We start from the raw sequence: 27,637 nt of genomic DNA on the forward strand, positions 1-27,637 counted from the left end.
TCAGATAACTTGGGCATGGTGAACGCTTGTCGTAGCGGAGTTTTTCATCATAGTGGCGGTTTTGATGTCGCTCTTGCCGCGGAGGAAGGTCCTCAAATGCTCATTCCTCTTGATGTCGCTCTTGGCGTGGAAGAGAGTCTTCAAGCACTTGTTCCACCTGAAGGAAATATGCCCTAGAGGCAATAATAAAGTTGTTATTTATATTTCCTTATATCATGATAAATGTTTATTATTCATGCTAGAATTGTATTATCCAGAAACTTAGTACATGTGTGGATACATAAACAAATAGAGTGTTCCTAGTATGCCTCTACTTAACTAGCTCATTAATCAAAGATGGTTAAGTTTCCTAGCCATAGACATGTGTTGTCATTTGATGAACGGGATCACATCATTAGAGATTGATGTGATGGAAAATACCCATCCGTTAGCTTAGCATAATGATCGTTTAGTTTTATTGCTATTGCTTTCTTCATGACTTATACATGTTCCTCTGACAATGAGATTATGCAACTCCCAGATACTGGAGGAACACCTTGTATGCTATCAAACGTCACAACGTAACTAGGTGATTATAAATATGCTCTATAGGTGTCTCCGAAGGTATTTGTTGGGTTGGCATAGATCGAGATTAGGATTTGTCACTCCGTGTTTCAGAGAGGTATCTCTGGGCCCTCTCGGTAATGCTCATCACCATAAGCCTTGCAAGTAATGTGACTAATGAGTTAGTTGCGGGGTGAAATATTACAGAAGAAGTAAAGAGACTTTCCGGTAATGAGATTGAACTAGGTATGATGATACCGACGATCAAATCTCGGGCAAGTAACATACCGATGACAAAGGGAATAATGTATGTTGTTATGCGGTTTGACCAATAAAGATCTTCGTAGAATATGTAGGAGCCAATATGAGCATCCAGGTTCCGCTATTGGTTATTGACCGGAGATGTGTCTCGGTCATGTCTGCATAGTTCTCGAACCCGTAGGGTCCGCACGCTTAACGTTCGGTGACGATTTGTATTATGAGTTATGTGATTTGATGAACCTAAGTTTGTTCAGAGTCCCGGATGAGATTACGGACATGACGAGGAGTCTTGAAATGGTTGAGACATAAAGATTGATATATTGGAAGGCTATATTCGGACATCAGGATGGTTCCAGAGAAGTTTGGGTATTTTCCGGAGTACCGGGAGGTTACCAGAACCCCCTTTGAGAAGTTATGGGCCTTATGGGCCATAAGAGGGAAGCACACCACCCACAAGGGGCTGGTGCGCCCCCCCCCCCTTGGGCGGGAGGCCGATTAGGACTAGGAGAAGGCCCCCCCTTTCCTTCTCCTTCTCCCTTCCCCCTTTCCTACTCCGTGTGGGAGGTGGAATCCTACTAGGACTAGGGAGTCCTAGTAGGACTCCACATCTTGGCGTGCCCCCTAGGGTCGGATGCCTCTCCCTCTCCCTCCTTTATATAAGGGGGAAGGGGCACCCTAGAACACACAAGTTGATCTTTTAGCCGTGTGCGGTGCCCCCCTCCACAGTTACACACCTCGGTCATATCGTCGTAGTGCTTAGGCGAAGCCCTGTGCCGGTAACTTCATCATCACCATTGCCACGCCATCATGCTGACGGAACTCTCCCTTGGCCTCAACTGGATCAAGAGTTCAAGGGACGTCACCGAGCTGAAAGTGTGCTGATCGCGGAGGTGTCGTACGTTTGGTACTTGGATCGTTTGGATCACAAAGAAGTTTGACTACATCAACCGCGTTACTAAACGCTTCCACTTTCGGTCTACGTGGGTACGTAGACACACTCTCCCCGTTCGTTGCTATGCTTCTCCTAGATAGATCTTGCGTGATCATAGGCAAAAAATTTGAACTACTATCTTCCCCAACAGTGGCATCCGAGCCAGGTCTATGCGTAGATGTTAAATGCACGAGTAGAACACATTGAGTTGTGGGCGATAATAGTCATACTGCTTACCAGGATGTCTTACTTTGATTCGGCGGTATTGTTGGATGAAGCGGCCCAAACCAACATTACATGACCGCGTTCATGAGACTGGTTCTACCGACGTGCTTCACACACAGGTGGCTAGTGGGTGTCTGTTTCTCCAGCTTTAGTTGAACCGATTTGACTAGCCTGGTCCTTGTTGAAGGTTAAAACAGCACACTTGATGAAAAATCGTTGTGGTTTTGATGGGTAGGTAAGAATGGTTCTTGCTAGAAGCCCGTAGCAGCCACATAAAACTTGCAACAACAAAGTAGAGGACGTCTAACTTGTTTTTTGCAGGGCTTGCTGTGATGTGATATGGTCAAGACGTGATGATATATAAATTGTTGTATGAGATGGTCATGTTTTGTAACATTTATCGGCAATAGGCAGGAGCCATATGGTTTTCGCTTTATTGTATGAAATGAAATCGCCATGCAATTGTTTTGCTTTATCACTAAGCGGTAACGATAGTCGTAGAAGCAATAGTTGGCGAGACGACAATGATGCTTCGATGGAGATCAAGGTGTCAAGCCGGTGACGATGGTGATCATGACGGTGCTTTGGAGATGGAGATCAAAGGCACAAGATGATGATGGCCATATCATATGACTTATTTGATTGCATGTGATGTTTATCCTTTATGCATCTTATTTTGCTTAGTACGGCGGTAGCATTATAGGATGATCTCTCACTAAAATTTCAAGGTATAAGTGCTCTCCCTGAGTATGCACCATTGCTACAGTTCATCGTGCCGAGACACCACGTGATGATCGGGTGTGATAAGCTCTACGTTCACATACAACGGGTGCAAGCCAATTTTGCACATGCAGAATACTTAGGTTAAACTTGACGAGCCTAGCATATGCAGATATGGCCTCAGAACACTGAGACCGAAAGGTCGAGCGTGAATCATATAGTAGATATGATCAACATAGTGATGTTCACCATTGAAAACTACTCCATCTCACATGATGATCGGGCATGGTTTAGTTGATATGGATCACGTGATCACTTAGATGACTAGAGAGATGTCTATTTAAGTGGGAGTTCTTAAGTAATATGATTAATTGAACTTTAATTTATCATGAACTTAGTCCTGATAGTATTTTCATATCTATGTTGTAGATCAATAGCTTGTGTATAGCTCCCCTATTTTATTTTTTGATATGTTCCTAGAGAAAGCTAAGTTGAAAGATGATAGTAGCAATGATGCGGACTAGGTCCATGATCTGAGGATTAACCTCATTGCTGCACAGAAGAATTATGTCCTTGATGCACCGCTAGGTGACAGAACTATTGCAGGAGCACATACAGACGTCATGAACATTTGACAAAGCTCGGTATGATGACTACTTGATAGTTTAGTGCTCCATGATTTACGGCTTAGAACCGGGACTTCGAAAATGTTTTGAAATTTCACGGAGCATATGAGATGTTCCAAGCGCTGAAATTGGTATTTCAGACTCATGCCCGAGTCGACAGGTATGAGACCTCTGACAAGCACTTTGCCTACAAGATGGAGGAGAATAGCTCAACCAGTGAGCATGTGCTAAGAATGTCTGAGTACTACAATCGCTTGAATCAAGTGGGAGTTAATCTTCCAGATAAGATAGTGATTGACAGAGTTCTCTAGTCACTATCACCAAGTTACTGGAACTTCATGATGAACTATAATATGCAAGGGATGATGAAAAACGATTCCCCGAGCTCTTCGCGATGCTGAAATCGGCGAAGGTAGAAATCAAGAAAAGCATCAAGTGTTGATGGTTGACAAGACCACTAGTTTCAAGTAAAAGGGCAACGGAAATAAAGGGAACTTCAAGAAGAATGGCAAGAAAGTTGCCACTCCCATGAAGAAGCCCAAAGCTAGACCTAAGCCTGAAACTGAGTGCTTCTACTGCAAAGGAAATGGTCACTGGAAGCGGAACTGCCCCAAATACTTGGCAGATAAGAAGGATGGCAAAGTGAACAAAAGTAGATATGATATACATGTTATTGATGTGTACTTTACTAGTGTTCATAGTAGCCCCTGAGTATTTGATACTTGTTCAGTTGCTATGATTAGTAACTCGAAACAGGAGTTACAAAATGAACAAAGACTAGTTGAGGACGAGGTGACGATGTGTGTTGGAAATGATTCCAAAGGTTGATAAGATCACCATCGCACACTCCCTTTACCTTCGGGATTAGTGTTGAACCTAAAATAAATGTTATTTGGTGTTTGCGTTGAGCATAATATTATTGGATCATGTTTATTGCAATATTGTTATTCATTTAGAGAATAATTATTATTCTGTTTACATGAATAAAACCTTCTGTTGTCGTACACCCAAGGTGAATGGTTTATTGAATCTCGATTGTAGTGATACACATATTGATGCCAAAAGATGCAAAGTTGATAATGATAGTGCAACATACTAGTGGCATTGCCGTTTAGGTCATATTGGTGTAAAGCGCATGAAGAAACTCCATGAGGATGGACTTTTGGAATCACTTGATTATGAATCATTTGATGCTTGCAAACCATGCCTCATGGGCAAGATGACTAAGACTCCGTTCTCCGGAACAATGGAGTGAACCACTGACTTATTGGAAATAACACATACCGATGTATGCGGTCCGATGAGTGTTGAGGCTCACGGCGGGTATCATTGTCTTCTGACCTTCACAGATGATTTGAGAAGATATGGGTATATCTACTTGATGAAACACAAGTCTGAGACATTTGAAAAGTTCAAAGAATTTCAGAGTGAAGTGGATAATCATCGTAACAAGAAAATAAAGTTTCTACGATCTGATCGCAGAAGCAAATATTTGGGTTATGAGTTTGGCCTTCAATTAAAACAATGTGGAATAGTTTCACAAACTCATGCCACCTGGAACACCACAGCATAATGGTGTGTCAGAATATCGTAACCGTACTTTATTAGATGTGGTGCGATCTATGATATCTCTTACCGATTTACCACTATCGTTTTGGGGGTATGCATTAGAGATAGCTGCATTCACGTTAAATAGGGCAGCGTCTAAAAATCCGTTGAGACGACACCGTATGAACTATGGTTTAGCAAGAAACCTAAGCTGTCGTTTCTTAAAATTTGGGGTTGTGATGCTTATGTGAAAAAGTTTCAGCCTGATAAGCTCAAACCCAAATTGGAGAAGTGCGTCTTCATAGGATACCCAAAAGAAACTGTTGGGTACTGATACGTCTCCAACGCATCTATAATTTATCAAGTATTCATGCCATGTTTACAATAGTTTTATATGATTTTGGTATGATTTGATTAGAACTAACCGGACTGACGTTGTTTTCAGCAAAACTACCGTGGTGTTGTTTTTGTGCAGAAATAGAAGTTCTCGGAATGCGGTGAAAATCAACGGAGAATTTTTTTGGAAAATATAAAAAATACTGGAACAAAAATCTACCGGAGGGGAGCCCCGTGGGCCCCACGAGGGTGGGGGCGCCCACCCCCCTGGGCGCGCCCCTGTGCCTCGTGGACTTCCCGTGGGGCCCCTGACTTGTTCTCGACGCCAACCTCTCCTATAAATCCCCAAACCTCCATAAAATAACCTAGATCGGAAGTTCCACCGCCGCAAGCGTCTGTAGCCACGAGAAATCAATCTAGGCCCTCTGTGGCACCCTGCCGGAGGGGGCCATCATCACCGGAGGGCACGGGGGAGGATCCCGGAGGGGCCATCATCACCATGAAGGCCAAGGACCAGAGGGGGAACCACTCCCCATCCAGGGGGAGGCCATGGAGAAGGAAGCACAAGGAGGAGAACCTCTCCTCCTCTCTCTCGGTGGCGCCGGAGTGCCATCGGGAGGGGAATCATCGCCGCGGTGATCGTCTTCATCAACATCACCATCATCATCACCATCCTCATCTCTTTTACGCGGTCCACTCTCCCACACCCCGTTGTAATCCCTACTTGAACATGGTGCTTTATGCCACATATTATGATCCAATGATGTGTTGCCATCCTATGATGTTTTGAGTAGATATCCTTTGTCTTTAGGTTGATTGATGATCTAGATTGGTACGAGTTGTATATTTTATTTTTGTGTTGTCCTATTGTGCCCTACTTGTCGCGCAAGCATGAGGGATTCCCTTTGTATACGTTCATGATTCGCTTATAGTGGGTTGCTTGAGTGACAGAAGCATAAACTCGAGTAAGGGGGTTGTTGCGTATGGGATAAAGGGGACTTGATGCTTTAATGCTATGGTTGGGTTTTACCTTAATGATCTTTAGTAGTTGCGGATGCTTGCTAGAGTTCCAATCATAAGTGCATATGATCTAAGAAGAGAAAGTATGTTAGCTTATGCCTCTCCCTCATATGAAATTGCAATGACGACCACCGGTCTTGTTAACAATTGCTTAAGACAATTCCGCACACCGATCCATCATTATTCCACACTCGATATTTATAATATTTAGTAATATATTCTAACTTTATGATAACAGCCCCTACTTTTATATTTTATCTCTCCGATACCATGCAAAGTTACCCTCTTCATACCCACAACGTAGTTTTATTTCTCGTTTCTAGTTGGAAGCAAACGTTCGGTGTACGTAGAGTCGTATCAGTGGCAGATAGGGCTTGAGAGAATATTGATCTTACCTTTAGCTCCTTGTGGGTTCGACACTCCATACTTATCACTTCCACCATTGGGAATTGCAACGATGATTCCCTGCACTTGGGGATTATCAAGCTCTTTTCTGGCGCCGTTGCCGGGGAGCAATAGCGTGGGGTTGATATTCTTGTGTATGCTTGTTTGCTTTCTTCACTAAGTATATTTTGTTTTTCCTTTTTTGTTTCTGTTTAGTTGTGGGTGAAACATACTTTTTTTAAAGAATGAAAATACAAAAAATACTTGCCTCTCATACCTAAAAAGTTTTTCAATAAGAGAAGTGATTGGAAGGTTATGCATTGGAGAAATGAGGGTCGACCTTGAACACTTGTGTTCATGCTCATGGAAACAATGTAAAAAAATTCATGGAAGCTTCTCTGAATATAATTATCCCCTTGTATATATCCATTGTATTATAAAAATAATGTGACAAGCCTTGGTTTTAGGATGATTAGATTGCTTGTATACTTTGTGCAGTACAAAAATAGAAACTTTGGCCGCAGCACGTGATTTTACATTTTTTTTACTGGAAAGTCAAATGGGTCTGAAACTTTTTGCACATTACTTCTGTATAAATTGTTTAAATTGTCATATTTTTTTAGAATTTTTGGAGTTACAGAAGTTTACTAAACTTCCAGATTACTACAGACTGTCCTGTTTTTGACAGATTCTATTTTCTATGAGTTGTTCACTTATTTTGATGAATCTATGGGTAGTATCGGGGGGAATGAACCATGGTGAAGTTGGAATATAGTAGATATAGTTCTAATATGAAATTGGAATAAGTTGGTAGTGATTTTCTTTATTACACTAACGGATCTCACAAAGTTTTTGTTAAAGTTTAGTGTGGATGAAGTGTTCGAAGATCGAGGAGCTACCAATATGACAAGAATAAAGAGAGGCAAGAGCCCAAGCTTGGGGATGCCCAAGGCACCCCAAGTCAATATTTCAAGGATACTCAAGCATCTAATCTTGGGGATGCCCCGGTTGGCATCCCATCTTTCTTCTTCAACAATTATCGGTATACCTCAGTTTTTGTTTTGTTCACATGATTTGTGTCCTTTGTGTTTTCTGTTTTTCCTTTAAGAACCATGATAGTATGAGATAGCCCTTCATTGATTTATAGAATGCTTCATGTGCTTCACTTATATCTTTTAAGTATGATCTTCTAGAATTGCTCTTTGTGCTGGAATTTTGTCTATTTTTGGCCTAGCCCAATAGCAGTTTCAGAAATTCCTAATAAATCCTAGAGGCACACGCAGCCCATTCGTGCAAGGCAAGAGGTGGAACTAAAGTTTAGTCCCACATTGCTAGTTTAGAGGGAGTTGGACCTCTTTATAAGGGAGGCTCTTTCCCCACATGTATGAGCATGAGAACAAGAGGGACATCCACGCGCGCTCCTCCTCCGCCGCCCGCCTCGCCACGCCACGCCTTGTCACGACATGACACGCCATGGGTTGCGGGTTGCGGGAATGAGCCGAGCCGATGTCTAAATTTTTGCCACGCACGACGGGTATACGAACGGTCACACGGGAGCTGAAACATTTTGCTGTAGTGGAGACTGAATACGAATGGCGCACCTCTTTGAGTGCTGCCTGTTCGCTTCGTCTCCCTTCATTGCTTCACCGCTCGTTGCAGCCTGTTCGCGTCCTTCTCCTATGCCTACCTCTTCCTCTCACCACAAGGTTCCTGAGCACTGCACTATTGCTACGATCTTCCCCATCCCGGCTTGCGGCGTGCACCGCAGGTCGGGACAGTAGGCGACGTCGACAACCTCATCGACGACATGGCTGGAGAGGATGTCGACCCCAAGTCCAGTGCTTCTGCTGTTGCCGTCCCGTACGTGTTCTTTTCCTTTATGTTAGAAGTTCTACCACAGTTCTTTGCTCTAGTTTCTGCCCTACATATGTTAGGTTCTACTCCATATATGCAACTAGCTCTACTATTTGCTCTAGATATGCTAGGCTACAGTTCATATATGCAGATGTTATTTACCTTCTCTCTGTTAGAATGCATGACTTGTTTTATCTCTACTATATTAGTCATGCTTTATCTACTATTTCTGTTAATAAATTCATTTGGTAAATTGCTCATATTTCCAACAATCCAAAAACCTTATTATAGGCAATTTACCCCAAGTGGTTTTGCTGCTTTCATGAGACCTCCTATGTTTGAGGGTATCCACTATAAGAGGTGGCGCGTGAGAGAAGTCTTATGGTTTCAAACCATGAGTTGCTATGACGCCACGCTTGGAAAGCCTGAAGGGAAGTTTGATGCCCAACAGGAACAAGCTTTTCAGAAAATGGATACTCTGTTTGAGGCTGCTCTCTTGAGTGTTCTTGGTGAGAACATAGTTGATGCTTATGCATTAATTGACAATGGAAAAGATAAGTGGGACGCACTCGAGGCCAAGTTTGGGGTCTCGGATGTCGGCACTGAGCTGTACATCATGGAGCAATTCTATGATTACAGGATGACTGAAGAGCGCTCCGTGGTTGAGCAAGCTCATGAGATACAGTCATTTCCTAGAGAACTTGAGCACTTCAACTGTATGCTACCAGACAAGTTTGTTGCCGGAGGTATCATCACCAAGCTTCCTCCTTCGTGGAGGAACTTTGCTACCTTACTGAAGCATAAGAGACAGGAGTTTTCCATTCCGGATCTCATTGGTACTCTTAATGTCGAAGAAAAGCGAGAGAAAAGGACACATGTGCTCGAGGTATTGAGGGAGGATCTAGTGCCAATATGCTATAGAAGAACTTCCAGCCCCACAAGTTCAAGAACAAGGGCAAGTTTGATGGTAAAGCAAAGTTTGATGGGAAGAACAAGGTTGTGCAACACACGAATTTCAAGAAGAAGAATGACAAGAATAAAGGTGTTTGTCATGTGTGTGGGGATCCTGATCATTGGGCTCCTAGTTGCCCTAATCGCTATGACAAGCGTCATTCTGCGAAAGGCCGCAAGACTGCTAATGTTGTCATTGGAGACATTGACATGAAGGATGCTGGGTATGGTATATTTCCCACTATTCTTTCAGTATGTCATTATCATGATTGGTTGATTGACACGGGTGCTAATGTGCATGTATGCAGTGATATTTCCATGTTTTCTTCTTATCAGACCGCAGGGACTTCAACCATGCTGATGGGCAATGGTTCAAGTGCTTCTGTTCATGGTGTTGGCACGGTCGATATGAAGTTTACTTTGGGGAAGATCGTGTGGCTGAAGAACGTGCATTATGTCCCCTCCGTCAATAAAAATCTTGTTAGCGGATCTCTTCTATGTAGAGATGGCTATAAGCTTGTCTTTGAGTCGAATAAATTTGTAATATCCAAGTATGGAACCTTTTTTGGTAAAGGCTATGAGTCAGGAGGCCTATTTCGTTTATCCTTATCAGACGTTTGCAATAAAGTTGTTAATCATGTTTGCAACAATAGTGAATCAAATGTGTGGCATTCACGTCTTTGTCATGTTAGCTTTGGTTGCATGTCATGACTAGCGAAGTTGAACTTAATCCCTAGTTTCACCACTGTCAAGGGATCTAAGTGTCAAGTTTGTGTGCAAGCTAAGAAACCTCGTAAGTCTCACACGACTGCGGAAACGAGAAATCTTGCACCACTAGAGCTCATACATTCAGATCTATGTGAAATGAATGGTGTTTTGACAAAAGGCGGAAAGAAATATTTCATGACGTTAATTGACAACTCCACTAGATACTGCCGTGTGTATCTTCTGAAATCTAATGATGAGGCTTTGAACTTTTTCAAGATCTATAAAGGTGAAGTGGAAAACCAACTTGATCGAAAAATCAAGAGGCTTAGGTCCGACCGTGGTGGAGAGTATTTTTCCAATGAATTTGATGCTTTTTGTGCGGAACATGGTATAATCCATGAGAGAACGCCTCCCTACTCACCTCAGTCAAATGGGGTGGTCGAAAGAAAGAACCGTACTCTAACTGATTTGGTTAACGCCATGTTAGACACATCGGGTCTCTCCAAGGCATGGTGGGGGGAGGCGATATTGACAGCATGTCATGTCCTAAACCGAGTCCCCACAAAGAACAAAGAGATAACTCCATTCGAGGAATGGGAGAAGAAAAGGTTAAAGCTCTCTTATCTACGAACCTAGGGTTGTTTGGCGAAATTCAATGTGCCAATTCCAAAGAAGCGCAAGCTTGGACAAAGACCGTGGATTGTGTTTTCCTGAGATATGCTTTTCATAGCATTGGTTATAGATTCTTGGTTGTAAAATCTGAGGTACCTGACATGCATGTCGGTACGATCATGGAGTCGAATGATGCGATTTTCTTTGAAGATATCTTTCCCATGAAGGATATGGCTACCTCATCTAATTAGGAGATGCCTAGTTCATCGAATCAGGAACCAGTTACAATTACAGAACCTGTCGTTTTGATGGAACACTTTGAAAGTCCCGTGGAGGAGAACAATGAAGTTCCTACTAGGAGCAAGAGACAGAGGACTGCAAAGTCCTTTGGTGATGATTTTCTTGTGTATCTCATAGATGACACTCACAGTTCTATTTCAGAGGCCTATGCATCTGAAGATGCTGACTACTGGAAGGAAGTGGTTCGTAGCGAGATGGACTCCATCTTGGCGAATGAAACTTGGGAGATAACTGATCGTCCTTATGGGTGCAAACCTATAGGATGCAAATGGGTATTCAAGAAGAAGCTTAGGCTTGATGTACTATTGAAAAGTACAAGGCTCGGCTCATGGCTAAGGGTTATACCCAAAAGGAAGGTGAAGACTTCTTTGATACTTACTCACATGTGGCTCGACTGACCACTATTCGAGTTCTACTTTCACTAGCTGCCTCGCATGGTCTTCTCGTTCATCAAATGGATGTTAAGACTGCTTTCCTAAATGGAGAGTTGGATGAGGAAATTTATATGGAACAACCAGATGGTTTTGTACTAGATGGTCAGGAAGGAAAAGTGTGCAAGTTTTTGAAGTCTTTGTATGGACTCAAGCAAGCACCCAAATAGTGGCATGAGAAGTTTGAAAGAACTTTAACAGCTGCAGGCTTTGTTGTAAACGAAGCTGACAAATGTGTGTACTATCGCCATGGTGGGGGCGAGGGAGTTATCCTTTGCTTGTATGTTGACGACATGCTAATTTTTGGAACAAATCTGAATGTTATTAAGGAGGTCAAGGACTTTCTATCTCACTGTTTTGAGATGAAAGATTTAGGAGTGGCTGATGTCATTCTGAACATCAAGTTGTTGAGAGACGATGATGGTGGGATTACATTGCTTCAATCTCACTATGTGGAAAAGATCTTGAGTCGCTTTGGCTACAGTGACTGCAAGCCCTCTCCAACACCATATGATGCTAGTGTGTTGCTTCGAAAGAATCGAAGAGCTGCTAGAGACCAATTGAAGTATTCTCAGATTATTGGCTCGCTTATGTACTTAGTCAGTGCTACAAGACCTGACATCTCTTTTGCTGTTAGCAAATGCTACCTCTTGAGCACTGCGTTAGTTTTCCCCGAAGAGGAAGGGATGATGCAGCAAAGTAGCGTAAGTATTTCCCTCAGTTTTTGAGAACCAAGGTATCAATCCAGTAGGAGGCTACGCGCGAGTCCCTCGTACCTGCACAAAACAAATAAATCCTTGCAACCAACGCAAATAGGGGTTGTCAATCCCTATAAGGCCACTTACAAGAGTGAGATCTGATAGATATGATAAGACAATATTTTTGGTATTTTTGTGATAAAGATGCAAAGTAAAATAAAGGCAAAGTAAATAGCAAAGGAAATAACTAAGTAGTAGGAGATTAATATGATGAAGATAGACCCGGGGGCCATAGATTTCACTAGTGGCTTCTCTCGAGAGCATAAGTATTCTACGGTGGGTGAACAAATTATTGTTGAGCAATTGACGGAATTGAGCATAGTTATGAGAATATCTAGGTATGATCATGTATATAGGCATCACGTCCGAGACAAGTAGACCACTCCTGCCTGCATCTACCACTATTACTCCACTCATCGACCGCTATCCAGCATGCATCTAGTGCTTGTTTGGATAGTGATACTTAGCCATGCGTTTATCAAAAACTTGTTTATAGCAGATTTTTAGTAAAATCGGTTTTGCTAGTTTTTCTATGAATAATCAGTTTATGTAGAATCACGTTTGGTGTCAAAAAGGCTAAAAGCTGGCCTATCTAATTTCTTGTTTGGATAACCATCGCTCCCGTGAGTATAGGTAGGAGCGGGCCGTGAGAAACGAGCGCATCATGAGAAGTTCAGTTACGATCCAGTATATGTGAAATGTGTTTTTGGAAAAACCACTAGTAGTCGTTTTTCCATAACCATGAAATTCTGGGTTTCCTAGAAACATGTTCTTTATATCCACGGATTAGTTAGAGTACCCAAACAAGATTTTTTTCTGTTGGACGGTTTTCCTAGTTTGTAGAGATTGCATTCTATATATTCTATCTACCCAAACAACCCCCTAGAGTATTAAGTTAAAAACAGAGTAACGCCTTAAGCAAGATGACATGATGTAGAGGGATAGACTCATGCAATATGAAGAAAACCCCATCTTGTTATCCTCGATGGCAACAATACAATACGTGCCTTGCTGCCCCTACTGTCACTGGGAAAGGACACCGCAAGATTGAACCCAAAGCTAAGCACTTCTCCCATTGCAAGAAAGATCAATCCAGGAGGCCAAACTAAACTGATAATTCGAAGAGACTTGCAAAATTAACCAATCATACATAAAAGAATTCAGAGAAGATTCAAATATTGTTCATAGATAGACTTGATCAGAAACCCACAATTCATCGGTCTCAACAAACACACCGCAAAAAGAAGATTACATCGAATAGATCTCCACAAGAGAGGGGGAGAACATTGTATTGAGATCCAAAAAGAGTGAAGAAGCCATCTAGCTACTAACTATGGACCCGTAGGTCTGAGGTAAACTACTCACACTTCATCGGAGGGGCTATGGTGTTGATGTAGAAGCCCTCCGTGATCGATGCCCCCTCTGGCGGAGCTCCGGAACAGGCCCCAAGATGGGATCTCGTGGATACAGAAAGTTGCGGTGGTGGAATTAGGTTTTTGGCTCTGTATATGATCATTTGGGGGTACGTAGGTATATATAGGAGGAAGGAGTACGTCGGTGGAGCAACAGGGGGCCCACGAGGGTGGAGGGCGCGCCTGGGGGGTAGGCGCGCCCCCTACCTCATGGCCTTCTCTTTTATTTCTTGACGTAGGGTCCAAGTATCCCGGGTCTTGTTCATTGAGAAAATCACGTTCCCGAAGGTTTCATTCCGTTTGGACTCCGTTTGATATTCCTTTTCTTCGAAACCCTAAAACAGGCAAAAAACAGCAATTCTGGGCTGGGCCTCCGGTTAATAGGTTAGTCCCAAAAATAATATAAAAGTGGATAATAAAGCCCAATAATGTCCAAAACAGTAGATAATATAGCATGGAGAAATAAAAAATTATAGATGCGTTGGAGACGTATCAAGCATCCCCAAGCGTAATTCATGCTCGTCCTCGAGTAGATAAATGATAAAAACAGAATTTTTGATGTGGAGTGCTAGTTGGCATAATTTTAATGTAATTCTTCTCAATTGTGGTATGAATATTCAGATCCGAAAGATTCAAGACAAAAGTTCATATTGACATAAAAATAATAATACTTCAAGCATACTAACTAAGCAATTATGTCTTCTCAAAATAATATAGTTTAGTCATGTTTCATTTTCGTCACACAAGAATGCTCTCATCATGCACAACCCCGATGACAAGCCAAGCAATTGTTTCATACTTTAGTAATCTCAAACCTATAAACTTTCACGCAATATATGAGCGCGAGCCATGGACATAGCACTATGGGTGGAATAGAGTATAATGAGGGGGGGTATGTGGAGAAGACAAAAAAAGTCTCACATCAACAAGGCTAATCAATGGGCTATGGAGATACCCACCGATTGATGTTAATGCAAGGAGTAGGGATTGCCATGCAACGGATGCACTAGAGCTAGAAATGTATGAAAGCTCAACAAAAGAAACTAGTGGGTGTGCATCCAACTTGCTTGCTCACGAAGACCTAGGGCACTTGAGGAGGCCCATTGTTGGAATATACAAGCCAAGTTCTATAATGAAAAATTCCCACTAGTATATGAAAGTGACAAAACAAGAGACTCTCTAACATGAAGATTAAGGTGCTACTTTGAAGCACAAGTGTGGCAAAGGATAGTAACATTGTCCCTTCTCTCTTTTTCTCTCATTTTTTTCTTTTTTGGGGGCCTTTTCTCTTTTTTTATGGCCTTTCTCTCTTTTTTTATATGGCCTTTATCTCTTTTTTTATTCCTCACTCGGGACAATGCTCTAGAAAATGATGATCATCACACTTCTATTTATTTACAACTCAATGATTACAACTCAATACTAGAACAAAAGATGACTCTATATGAATGCCTCCGGCGGTGTACCGGGATATACAATGGACCAAGAGTGTCATGTATGAAAGAATTATGAACGATGGATTTGCCACAAATACTATGTCAACTACATGATCATGCTAAGAAATATGACAATAATGAATGTGTCATGATAAACGGAATGATGGAAAGTTGCATGGCAATATATCTCGGAATGGCTATGGAAATGCCATAATAGGTAGGTATGGTGGCTGTTTTGAGGAAGATATAAGGATGTTTATGTGTGAAAGAGTGTATCATATCACGGGGTTTGGATGCACTGGCGAAGTTTGCGCCAACTCTCAATGTGAGAAAGGGCAATGCACGGTACCGAAGAGGCTAGCAAGGATGGAAGGGTGAGAGTGCGTATAATCCATGGACTCAAAATTAGTCATAAAGAACTCACATACTTATTACAAAAATCTACAAGTCATCAAAAACCTCGGTACTAAGCGCATGCTCCTAGGGGGATAGATTGGTAGGAAAAGACCATCGCTCGTCCCCGACCGCCACTCATAAGGAAGACAATCAAATAACACCTCATGTTTCAAATTTGTTGGATAACGTTTACCATACGTGCATGCTACAGGACTTGCAAACTTCAACACAAGTATTTCTCAATTTCACAACTACTCAACTAGCACGACTTTGATATTATTACCTCCATATCTCAAAACAATCATCAAGCATCAAACTTCTCATAGTATTCATAACACTCTTAAGAAAATTTTACTAACTTTGAATACCTAGCATATTAGGATTTTAAGCAAATTACCATGCTATTAAGACTCTCAAAATAATCCAAGTGAAGCATGAGATATCAATAGTTTCTATAAAACAAATCCACCATCGTGCTCTAAAAGATATAAGTGAAGTACTAGAGCAAAACTATATAACTCAAAAGATATAAGCGAAGCACATAGAGTATTCTAACAAATTCCAAATCATGTATGGACCTCTCAAAAGGTGTGTACAGAAAGGATGATTGTGGTAAAATAAAAATCATAGAATCAAATAATGCAAGACGCTCCAAGCAAAACACATATCATTTGGCGAATAAAAATATAGCTCCAAGTAAAGTTACCGATAGAAGTAGACGGAAGAGGGGATGCCTTCCGAGGCATCCCCAAGCTTTGTCTTTTAGGTGTCCTTAGATTATCTTGGGGGTTCCATGGGCATCCCCAAGCTTAGTCTCTTGACACTCCTTGTTCCATAATCCATTAAATCTTTACCCAAAACTTGAAAACTTCACAACACAAAACTTAAAGTAGAAAATCTCGTGAGCTCCGTTAGCGAAAGAAAATAAAAGACCACTTCAAGGTACTGTAATAAACTCATTATTTATTTATATTGGTGTTATACCTACTGCATTCCAACTTCCCTATGGTTTATAAACTATTTTACTAGCCATAGATTCATCAAAATAAGCAAACAACACACGAAAAACAGAATCTGTCAAAAACAGAACAGTCTGTAGTAATCTGTAGCTAGCGCAAGATCTGGAACCCCAAAAATTCTAAAATAAATTTCTGGACGTGAGTAATTTATCTATTAATCATCTGAAAAAATAATTAACTAAATATCACTTTACAAATAAAAATGGCAGCATTTCTCGTGAGCGCTAAAGTTTCTGTTTTTTACAGCAAGTTTAACAAGACTTTCCCCAAGTCTTCCCAACGGTTCTACTTGGCACAAACACTAATTAAATACAAAAAACACAACCAAAACAGAGTCTATATAAATTATTTATTACTAAACAGGAGAAAAAAATCAAGGAATAAAAATAAAATTGGGTTGCCTCCCAACAAGCGCTATCATTTAACGCCCCTAGCTAGGCATAACAAGCAAGAATAGATCTAGGTATTGCCATCTTTGGTAGGCAATCCATAAGTGGCTCTCATAATAGATTCATAAGGTAATTTAATTTTATTTCTAGGAAAGTGTTCCATGCCTTTACTTAATGGAAATTGGAATCTAATATTTCCTTCCTTCATATCAATAATTGCACCAATCGTTCTAAGGAAAGGTCTACCAAGAATAATAGGACATGAAGGATTGCAATCTATGTCAAGAACAATAAAATCTACGGGCACATAATTCCTATTTGCAACAATAAGAACATCATTAATTCTTACCATAGGTTTCTTAATAGTGGAATCCGCAAGGTGCAAGTTTAGAGAGCAATCATCAAAATCACGGAAACCTAACAGATCACACAAAGTCTTTGGAGTCGTGGAAACACTAGCACCCAAATCACATAAAGCATAGAATTCATGATCTTTAATTTTAATTTTAATAGTTGGTTCCCATTCATCATAAAGTTTTCTAGGGATAGAAACTTCCAATTCAAGTTTTTCTTCATAAGATTGCATCAAGGCATCAACGATATGTTTAGTAAACGCTTTATTTTGACTATAAGCGTGAGGAGAATTTAGCACGGATTGCAACAAGGAGATACAATCAATCAAAGAGCAATTTTCATAGTTAAATTCCTTGAAATCCATAATAGTGGATTTAGCAACATCTAGGGTTTTAATTTCTTCAATCCCACTTTTATCAATTTTAGCATCAAGATCAACAAATTCTGAATTCTTGGAACGCCTTCTAGGTAAAGGTGGATCATATTCAGTCCCATCATTATCAAAATTCATATTGAAAAACAAAGATTTAATAGGGGACACATCAATAACTTTTATATCTTCATCTTTATTTTCATAGGAACTAGAAGAACACACTCTTATAAAGCCTTCTTTCTTAGCACGCATCAAAGCGGTTCTTTCTTTGCACTCATGAATGGAAATTCTCATGGCTTTGAGAGACTCATTGATATCATGCTTAGGTGGAATAGATCTAAGTTTCAAAGAATCAACATCAAGAGAAATTGTATCAACGTTCCTAGCCAAATCATCAATCTTAAGCAATTTTTCTTCAATCATAGCATTAAAATTCTTTTGCGAAGTAATAAATTCTTTAATATTAGATTCAAAATCAGAGGGCATCTTATTATAATTTCCATAATAGTTGTTGTAGGAATTACCATAATTATTAGAGGGATTACTAGGATAAGGCCTAGGGTTGAAATTTCCTCTATACGCGTTGTTACCAAAATTGTTCCTACCAACAAAATTCACATCCATAGATTCATTATTATTCTCAATCAAAGTAGACAAGGGCATATCATTAGGATCAAAATAAACACTCTTATTAGCAAATAATTTCATAAGTTCATCCATCTTTCCACTCAAAACATTAATTTTTTCTATCGCATGCACCTTTTTATTAGTAGATCTTTCGGTATGCCATTGAGAATAATTAACCATAATATTAGCTAGGAGTTTAGTAGCTTCTCCTAAAGTGATTTCCATAAAGGTGCCTCCCGCGGCCGAATCTAAAAGATTTCTAGAAGCAAAATTCAATCCGGCATAAAAAATTTGTATAATCATCCACAAATTTAAACCATGAGTAGGGCAATTACGTATCATTAATTTCATTCTCTCCCAAGCTTGTGCAAAATGTTCATGATCAAGTTGCTTAAAATTCATAATATCGTTTCTAAGAGAGATGATCTTAGTGGGAGGAAAATACTTAGAGATAAAAGCATCTTTGCACTTATTCCATGAATCAATACTATTTTTAGGCAAAGACAAAAACCAAGCTTTAGCACGATCTCTAAGCAAAAAAGGAAATAGCTTCAATTTAACAATATCATTATCCACATCTTTCTTATTTTGCATGTCACACAAATCAACGAAGCTATTTAGATGGGTAGCGGCATCTTCACTAGGAAGGCCAGAAAACGTATCTTTCATGACAAGATTCAGCAAAGCAGTATTAATTTCACAAGATTCAGCATCGGTAAGAGGAGCAATCAGAGTGCTAATAAAATCATTGTTGTTGGTATTGGTGACGTCACACAATTTAGTATTATCTTGAGCCATCATTACAAGCAAGCAAACTAACACACAAGCAAACAAAAAGCAAGCGGGCAAAAAGAGGCAAATAGAGAAAGAGAGGGAGGATAGAGAGAGAGGGCGAATAAAACGGCAAGAGTGAAGTGGGGGAGAGGAAAACGAGAGGCAAATGGCAAATAATGTAATGCGGGAGATAAGGGTATGTGATGGGTACTTGGTATGTTGACTTTTGCGTAGACCTCCCCGGCAACGGTGCCAGAAATCCTTCTTGCTACCTCTTGAGCACTGCATTGGTTTTCCCCGAAGAGGAAGGGATGATGCAGCAAAGTAGCGTAAGTATTTCCCTCAGTTTTTGAGAACCAAGGTATCAATCCAGTAGGAGGCTACGCGCGAGTCCCTCATACCTGCACAAAACAAATAAATCCTCGCAACCAACGCAAATAGGGGTTGTAAATCCCTATAAGGCCACTTACGAGAGTGAGATCTGATAGATATGATAAGACAATATTTTTGGTATTTTTGTGATAAAGATGCAAAGTAAAATAAAGGCAAAGTAAATAGCAAAGGAAATAACTAAGTAGTAGGAGATTAATATGATGAAGATAGACCCGGGGGCCATAGATTTCACTAGTGGCTTCTCTCGAGAGCATAAGTATTTTACGGTGGGTGAACAAATTACTGTTGAGCAATTGACAGAATTGAGCATAGTTATGAGAATATCTAGGTATGATCATGTATATAGACATCACATCCGAGACAAGTAGACCGACTCCTGCCTGCATCTACTACTATTACTCCACTCATTGATACGTCTCCGTCGTATCTATAATTTTTGATTGTTCCATGCCAATATTCTACAACTTTCATATACTTTTGGCAACTTTTTATACTATTTTTGGGACTAACATATTGATCCAGTGCCCAGTGCCAGTTCCTGTTTGTTGCATGTTTTTTGTTTTGCAGAATATCCATATCAAACGGAGTCCAAACAGAATAAAAACTGACGGAGATTTTTTTCAGAATATATATTACTTTTGGGAAGAAAAATCCACACGAGACGGTGCCCGAGGTGGCCACAAGGCAGGAGGGCGCGCCTGCCCCCCAGGCGCGCCTCTGACCCTCGTGGGCCACCCTTAAGGCGGTTGGTGCCCTTCTTTCGCCGCAAGAAAGCTAATTTCCGGATAGAGATCGTGTCAAAATTTCAGCCCAATCGGAGTTACGGATCTCCGGGAATATAAGAAACGGTGAAAGGGAAGAATTTGGGAACGTAGAAACAGAGAGAGACAGAGAAACATATCCAATCTCGGAGGGGCTCTCGCCCCTCCCATGCCATGGAGGCCAAGGACCAGAGGGGAAACCCTTCTCCCATCTAGGGAGGAGGTCAAGGCAGAAGAAGACGAAGGGGCCCCCTCTCCCCTTCTCTTCCGGTGGCGCCGGAACGCTGCCGTGGCCATCATCATCATCTCCGCGATCTACACCAACACCTCCGCCATCTTCACCAACATCTCCATCACCTTCCCCCCTCTATCTACAGCGGCCCACTCTCCCGCAACCCGATGTACCCTCTACTTGAACATGGTGCTTTATGCTTCATATTATTATCCAATGATGTGTTGCCATCCTATGATGTCTGAGTAGATTTTCGTTGTCCTATTGGTGGTTGATGAATTTCTATGATTGATTTAATTTTCTTGTGGTTATGTTGCTGTCCTTTGGTGCCCATCATATTATTGCGCGCGTGGATCACACCCTAGGGTTAGTTGTATGTTGATAGGACTATGTATTGGAGGGCAAGAGTGACAGAAGCTTCAACCTAGCATAGAAATTGATGCATACGGGATTGAAGGGGGACCAATATACCTTAATGCTATGGTTGGGTTTTACCTTAATGAACATTAGTAGTTGCGGATGCTTGCTAATAGTTCCAATCATAAGTGCATAGAATTCCAAGTCAGGGATGACATGCTAGCAGTGGCCTCTCCCACATAATACTTGCTATCGGTCTAGTAAAGTAGTCAATTGCTTAGGGGCAATTTCGCAACTCCTACCACCACTTTTCCACACTCGCTTTATTTACTTTATTGTTTCTTTATCTAAACAGCCCCTACTTTTTATTTACGTACTCTTTATTATCTTGCAAACCTATCCAACAACACCTACAAAGTACTTCTAGTTTCATACTTGTTCTAGGTAAAGCGGACGTCAAGCGTGCGTAGAGTTGTATCAGTGGTCGATAGAACTTGAGGGAATATTTGTTCTACCTTTAGCTCCTCGTTGGGTTCGACACTCTTACTTATCGAAAACTGTTGCGATCCCCTATACTTGTGGGTTATCAAGACCTTTTTCTGGCGTCGTTGCCGGGGAGCAATAGCGTGGGGTGAATATTCTCGTGTGTGCTTGTTTGCTTTATCACTAAGTAATTTTATTTGCTGTTCTTAGTTGTTCTCTATCTTTAGTTATGGATATGGAACACGAAATACCAAAAATTAGGTGCACTTTCTGCTCGCCGTCGTCCTTAACTCCGGCCACCTCCACGTTCTGCCTCCGCTTGCGAGGTTGATTCCGACGTCGTCTGACCGCCCCTAGCTATGCTACGGGTACGGGCAGGTGCGCCTCAACCCCCTCTTGCCATCCCTCCCTCTCGTTTGGGCCAAGGAGCCCTCGTCACCGGCGAGAGCTCCGGCGAAGCCGCGCCCCCTCTGTTTCCTTCTCCCTCTTCCCCCACCTGACTAGTGGGGCCCGCTAGTCAGCCACTCAGTACGCACGTGAAGCAGTACGAGTGGTGGCGCCCCTGGGCTTTACGCCTTCGACGTCACCCCCAGTCTATTTCTTTTATTCAAATTCATTTGAATTTACAGAACACTTCAAACAGTTATAACTTTTCAACCATAAGCCCAAATGAATTGATTCTTTTTGCATTGTGTTCTTTGATAAGAAATCTAGCAGCTCACCAAAGATGAGATTTTCCTGAGCTGTCTAGAATTTCTGGTGATTTTCAGAAGTGTTCTTGATATTTTCTTTTTGTGTTTAAAACTATTTTAAGAAGGTGAAGCTTGTCTTGAGGATCACCAGGAGGCTTGTGAACCTCATCTGCACTAAGGCAAGCCACATCAACATTTTCATGGTGCCATTTCAATATTTGTGATTTTTCTTACTTGAATGAAATGATTAATCCATGCATTTAAATGATTATGGAGTTATTTATATTCTGTTAAATATTGGTTAGTTGTTATGCTTGATTTACAGAATAGGTGAAACTAGTTTAATGGATAAAGCAAGATAAGATTTATTTGAGGTGATGTTAGAAATAATTTTGTTATGCATGTTAGCAATTATTTAAAGCTATGTTTTTGCCCTCTTAGGTTGATAAAAATTTGTTATAAAATGTTCTGTTAAATACTTGTTTAATCATATCACTTGTCTTACAGAATGTTTGAACCCAACTTAGTGATAAAGAAAGTAAGAGTTGTTGATAGTGAAATATTTTTGACAAGCATATGAGAAATTTATCGGAGTTACTTTCTTGCGTAAGAAATCAATAAAACTTGTTGCAAAATATTTTGGTTAAGTTGTGAGTTATTTGAGCAAGTAGAGTAATTTGAGTTGTTGACGTTATGCTTGGTGTGTATAAGGATGACATCGGTCTTTTATCACTATATGATGCATGTGTTGTTTTGCATTTCATGGCATGCTATGACACCGGTCAATTTCAGTTTAAAGTTAAACCTGAATATAACTCAACTCGAATATATCGTTGACTGGGTCATGATGCCGCTGAATCGAGTTTCTTTCCAGTGCAACCACATTTGCCTTTGTGGGAAGGCCTTGATTCGGTACATTGACACGGCCTAGGTGCCTCCATCTAGGGAAGGTTATGTCGTGCTTGCCCTGGCCCGATAAGCAGACATAATCTTGTGTGCTCATTGATGAGATTATGGTACCGAGTCCCCGAGTGGGAGTGTCCCCGAGTGGGAGTATTTTGACCACGATGGTGGTCGGGGTGTCTTCGGTTGACACGGGGCCACCCAGGACCAGCCCGTTGGGGATTTGGGTCGGAGTGGCCGGGAGAGTGCCGTGGTAATGGAGGGGTTTTGACAGAATGTCGTTGGTCCACCCGAATGGGAGTACGAGGCCATGGGTTCCGTGGTGTGGGTACAGTGTGCTACCTCTGCAGAGTGTGTAATCTATCGATAGCCGAGTCCACGGTTACAGACACCTCGTAGTAGGTCCCACCATGAGTCAACGTTTAATAAAAATTGCACACTAAGCTATGAACTTTGCATTGTTGATGGATGGCAGTAAGGCCATCGAGGCATTTGGACCAAATGATGGTCTTGGTTGTGATCGCCGTAAGGATCACGAGTTGTTCTTGAGAAAGACCACTTTGGTGGTGTGTTTGTGATCTGACCACTTTGGTGGTGTGTTTGTGATCTAGAGATGATCACGGTTGGTAAGTTGTCCTGAGGGACGTTCGAGCATGATCACAGCATGTTGACATATAGTGTTGCATTTTTAATAATTGGTTAAATATCATGATATTGTTTGTCATTATGATTATGCCTGTTGTGAGCTTGCAAGTACATTCAATGTACTGACCTGGCGTGTCATGCTAGATTTCAGGGAAGTATCGTTGGAGAGGAGCGTTGTTCGGGTCTAGATCATGTCCACATCGGTGTCCCTGTGATATGGAGCTTCCACCATGACGTTATTCCACTGCCACGTAGTTGCTCGGATCGAGGCCCCTTTATGTTCACTAAATACTGTACATATTGTTCAGCCACACCGGATTGGAATTCATTCTCGGAACTCTCCTCTAGAGAATGGCCTGGCTAAAGAGAGTGTGCCGCTTGGCCTCGGCAACTGTTGTAATGTAACTCTATTCCGCTAGCATCAATAAAGCGGTTGTTATTCTGTACCAAGATGTTGTGTGTTGCTAGAAGACATGGTCTCTGGGCTGGCAATGCATGGTAAACCAGTCGCTCTGAGCCGGGGTGCCACAGATTAGCTAGCAGTTTCTCTATCATACCCGAAGGAATTTCAAAGTAAACATTTTCAGTAGGTTCAGTAGGTTGAGGATCAACTCTTTGCTCTGCTGGTCGGGGTGAAGATACCCCGAACAAGCCCCTCAAAGGATTATATTCCATAGTAACAAGTGACGGTAAATTTCAGCACACTATATAAATTTTTCCTTACTAAATTCCACCTACCAAAGGCGCTTCACTCCCCGGCAACGGCGCCAGAAAAGAGTCTTGATGACCCACAAGTATAGGGGATCTATCGTAGTCCTTTCGATAAGTAAGAGTGTCGAACCCAACGAGGAGCAGAAGGAAATGATAAGCGGTTTTCAGCAAGGTATTCTCTGCAAGCACTAAAATTATCGGTAACAGATAGTTTTGTGATAAGATAATTTGTAACGAATAGCAAGTAATAAAACTAAATAAGGTGCAGCAAGATGGCCCAATCCTTTTTGTAGCAAAGGACAAGCCTGGACAAACTCTTATATGAAGGAAAGCACTCCCGAGGACACATGGGAATTATCGTGAAGCTAGTTTTCATCACGTTCATATGATTCGCGTTCGGTACTTTGATAATCTGATATGTGGGTGGACCTGTGCTTGGCTACTATCCTTACTTGGAAAACCATCCCACTTATGATTAACCCCCATTGCAAGCATCTACAACTACAACATAAGTATTAAGGTAAACCTAACCATAGCATGAAACATATGGATCCAAACCAGCCCCTTACGAAGCAACGCATAAACTAGGGTTTAAGCTTCTGTCACTCTAGCAACCCATCATCTACTTATTACTTCCCAATGCCTCCCTCTAGGCCCAAACAATGGTGAAGTGTCATGTAGTCAACATTCACATGACACCACTAGAGGGATGACAACATACATCTCATCAAAATATCGAACGAATACCAAATTCACATGACTACTTATAGCAAGACTTGTCGCATGTCCTCAGGAACAAACGTAACTACTCACAAAGCATATTCATGTTCATAATCAGAGGGGTATTAATATGCATAATGGATCTGAACATATGATCTTCCACCAAGTAAACCAACTAGCATCAACTACAAGGAGTAATCAACACTACTAGCAACCCACACGTACCAATCTGAGGTTTGGATACAAAGAAAGATTGGATACAAGAGATGAACTAGGGTTTGAGATGAGATGGTGCTGGTGAAGATGTTGATGGAGATTGACCCCCTCCCGATGAGAGGATCGTTGGTGATGACGATCGCGATGATTTCCCCCTCCTAGAGGGAAGTTTCCCCGACAGAATAGCTCTGCCGGAGCCCTAGATTGGTTCCGCCAAGGTTCCACCTCGTGGCGGCGAAGTTTCTTCCCGAAAGCTTGCTTATGACTTTTTATCGGACGAAAGACTCCATATAGCCAAAGATGGGCATCGGAGGGCCACCAGGGGGCCTACGAGGCAGGGGGCGCGCCCAGGGGGTAGGGCGCCCCTCCCACCCTCATGGCTGATGGGTGGCCCCCCTCTGGTACTTCTTGCGCCCAATATTTTTTATATATTCTGAAAAGTGCTCCCGTGGAGTTTCAGGACTTTTGGAGATGTGCAGAATAGGTCTCTAATATTTTCTCCTTTTCCAGCCTAGAATTCCAGCTGCCGGCATTCCCCCTCTTCATGTAAACCTTGTAAAATAAGAGAGAATAGGCATAAGTATTATGACATAATGTGTAATAACATCCCATAATGCAATAAATATCGATATAAAAGCATGATGCAAAATGGACATATCACTCTACAGGTGTCTCCGAAGGTATTTGTTGGGTTGGCATAGATCGAGATTAGGGTTTGTCACTCCGTGTTTCGGAGAGGTATCTCTGGGACCTCTCGGTAATGCTCATCACTATAAGCCTTGCAAGCAATGTGACTAATGAGTTAGTTGCAGGGTGAAGTATTACGGAATGAGTAAAGAGACTTGCCGGTAACGAGATTGAACTAGGTATGATGATACCGACGGTCGAATCTCGGGCAAGTAACATACTGATGACAAAGGGAATAACGTATGTTGTTATGCGGTTTGACCGATAAAGATCTTCGTAGAATATGTAGGAGCCAATATGAGCATCCAGGTTTCGCTATTGGTTATTGACCGGAGATGTGTCTCGGTCATGTCTACATAGTTCTCGAACCCTTAGGGTCCGCACGCTTAACGTTCGATGACGATTTGTATTATGAGTTATGTGAATTGATGAACCGAAGTTTGTTCGGAGTCCCGGATGAGACCACGAACATGATGAGGTGTCTCGAAATGGTCGAGACATAAAGATTGATATATTGGAAGGCTATATTCAAACATCGAAATGGTTCCGGAGAAGTTTGGGTATTTTCCGGAGTACTGGGAGGTTACCAGAACCCCCTGGGAGAAGTTATGGGCCTTATGGGCCATAAGAGGGAAGCACACAAGCCCATAAGGGGCTGGTGCGCCCCCCTTGGGCAAGAGGCCGATTAGGACTAGGAGAAGGCCCCCCCTTTCCTTCTCCTTCTCCCTTCCCCCTTTCCTACTCTGTGTGGGAGGTGGAATCCTACTAGGACTAGGGAGTCCTAGTAGGACTCCACACCTTGGCGCGCCCACCTAGGGCCGGCTACCTATCCCTCTCCCTCCTTTATATACGAGGGCAGGGGAACCCTAGAACACACAAGTTGATCTTTTAGCCGTGTGTGGTGCCCCCCTCCACAGTTACACACCTCGGTCATATCGTCGTAGTGCTTAGGCGAAGCCCTACGCCGGTAACTTCATCATCACTGTCGCCACGCCGTCATGATGACGGAAATCTCCCTCGGACTCAACTGGATCAAGAGTTCGAGGGACGTCACCGAGCTAAACATGTGTTGATCGCGGAGGTGTCGTACGTTTGGTACTTGGATCAGTTGGATCGCGAAGACGTTCGACTACATCAACCGCGTTACTAAATGCTTTTGCTTTCGGTCCACGAGGGTACATAGACACACTCTCCCCGCTCGTTGCTATGCTTCTCCTAGATAGATCTTGCGTAATCGTAGGCAATATTTTTGAAATAATACGTTTCCCAACACCACCTGGTGTCATTTTTGTCATGGAGGAGGATGAGGCATATGCGCTTGGTTTCAGCTTTCTTGTTGCTCTTCATGTCGGGCGGCTTCCTCTTGTTGTGCTTGACGAAGTGCTTCTTCTTGTTCACGCACTTGGCAGTTGCGCTCGTCGATGGCTCTAGTGGTCTCGCAGAGTGCATGTTGTGCTTCGAGTGCTTGTGCTTCACGGCACTCTTGTGCTTGTCGGATTGCATCACCGTCTTGAGGTGCTTGAATTTGCACTTGTGGAGGTTGCTCTTGATCCTCGACGTCTTGAGCTTGGCGTCTCGCCCTTTCACGTGCTCGGACTCGGTCTTGGAAACCATTGCCATGGAATGGATTTTCTTGAGCTTGGCGATCTTGAGGATCGTCACGTCAATGAAAGCGAGCTCGGGGAGGACTTGCATCATAAGAAGAGTAGTCCAAAGATTGCCGACTTGAGCAGCGGCTTGAGTGGTGCCGTCTTGGCGAAGAGGTTGAGGAAGACGTGCAGCTCATGATCATGTTGCAGAATTCTTCCATTTGTGTGGTGAGCTTGGCATCGAGGTAGTCGCGGTTCCT

General features: G+C 42.0%; 1 protein-coding gene across 1 annotated transcript; it reads right to left on the bottom strand.

Moving 5' to 3' along the window:
* LOC147980600 (uncharacterized) lies at positions 1 to 27,483 on the bottom strand. Its single transcript, XM_087515679.1, has 2 exons — positions 27,065 to 27,483; positions 1 to 157 (listed from the first exon to the last, which is right to left on the bottom strand). Exons 1-2 carry the CDS (start codon positions 27,481 to 27,483, stop codon positions 1 to 3), a joined length of 576 nt encoding a protein of 191 aa, XP_087371805.1.
* Positions 27,484 to 27,637: the final 154 nt, after the last annotated feature.

Source organism: Triticum urartu, chromosome 3A (genome assembly GCF_056163025.1).
Source record: "Triticum urartu cultivar PI428250 chromosome 3A, HENAU_Tu73, whole genome shotgun sequence".
NCBI classification, from domain to species: Eukaryota; Viridiplantae; Streptophyta; class Magnoliopsida; order Poales; family Poaceae; genus Triticum; species Triticum urartu.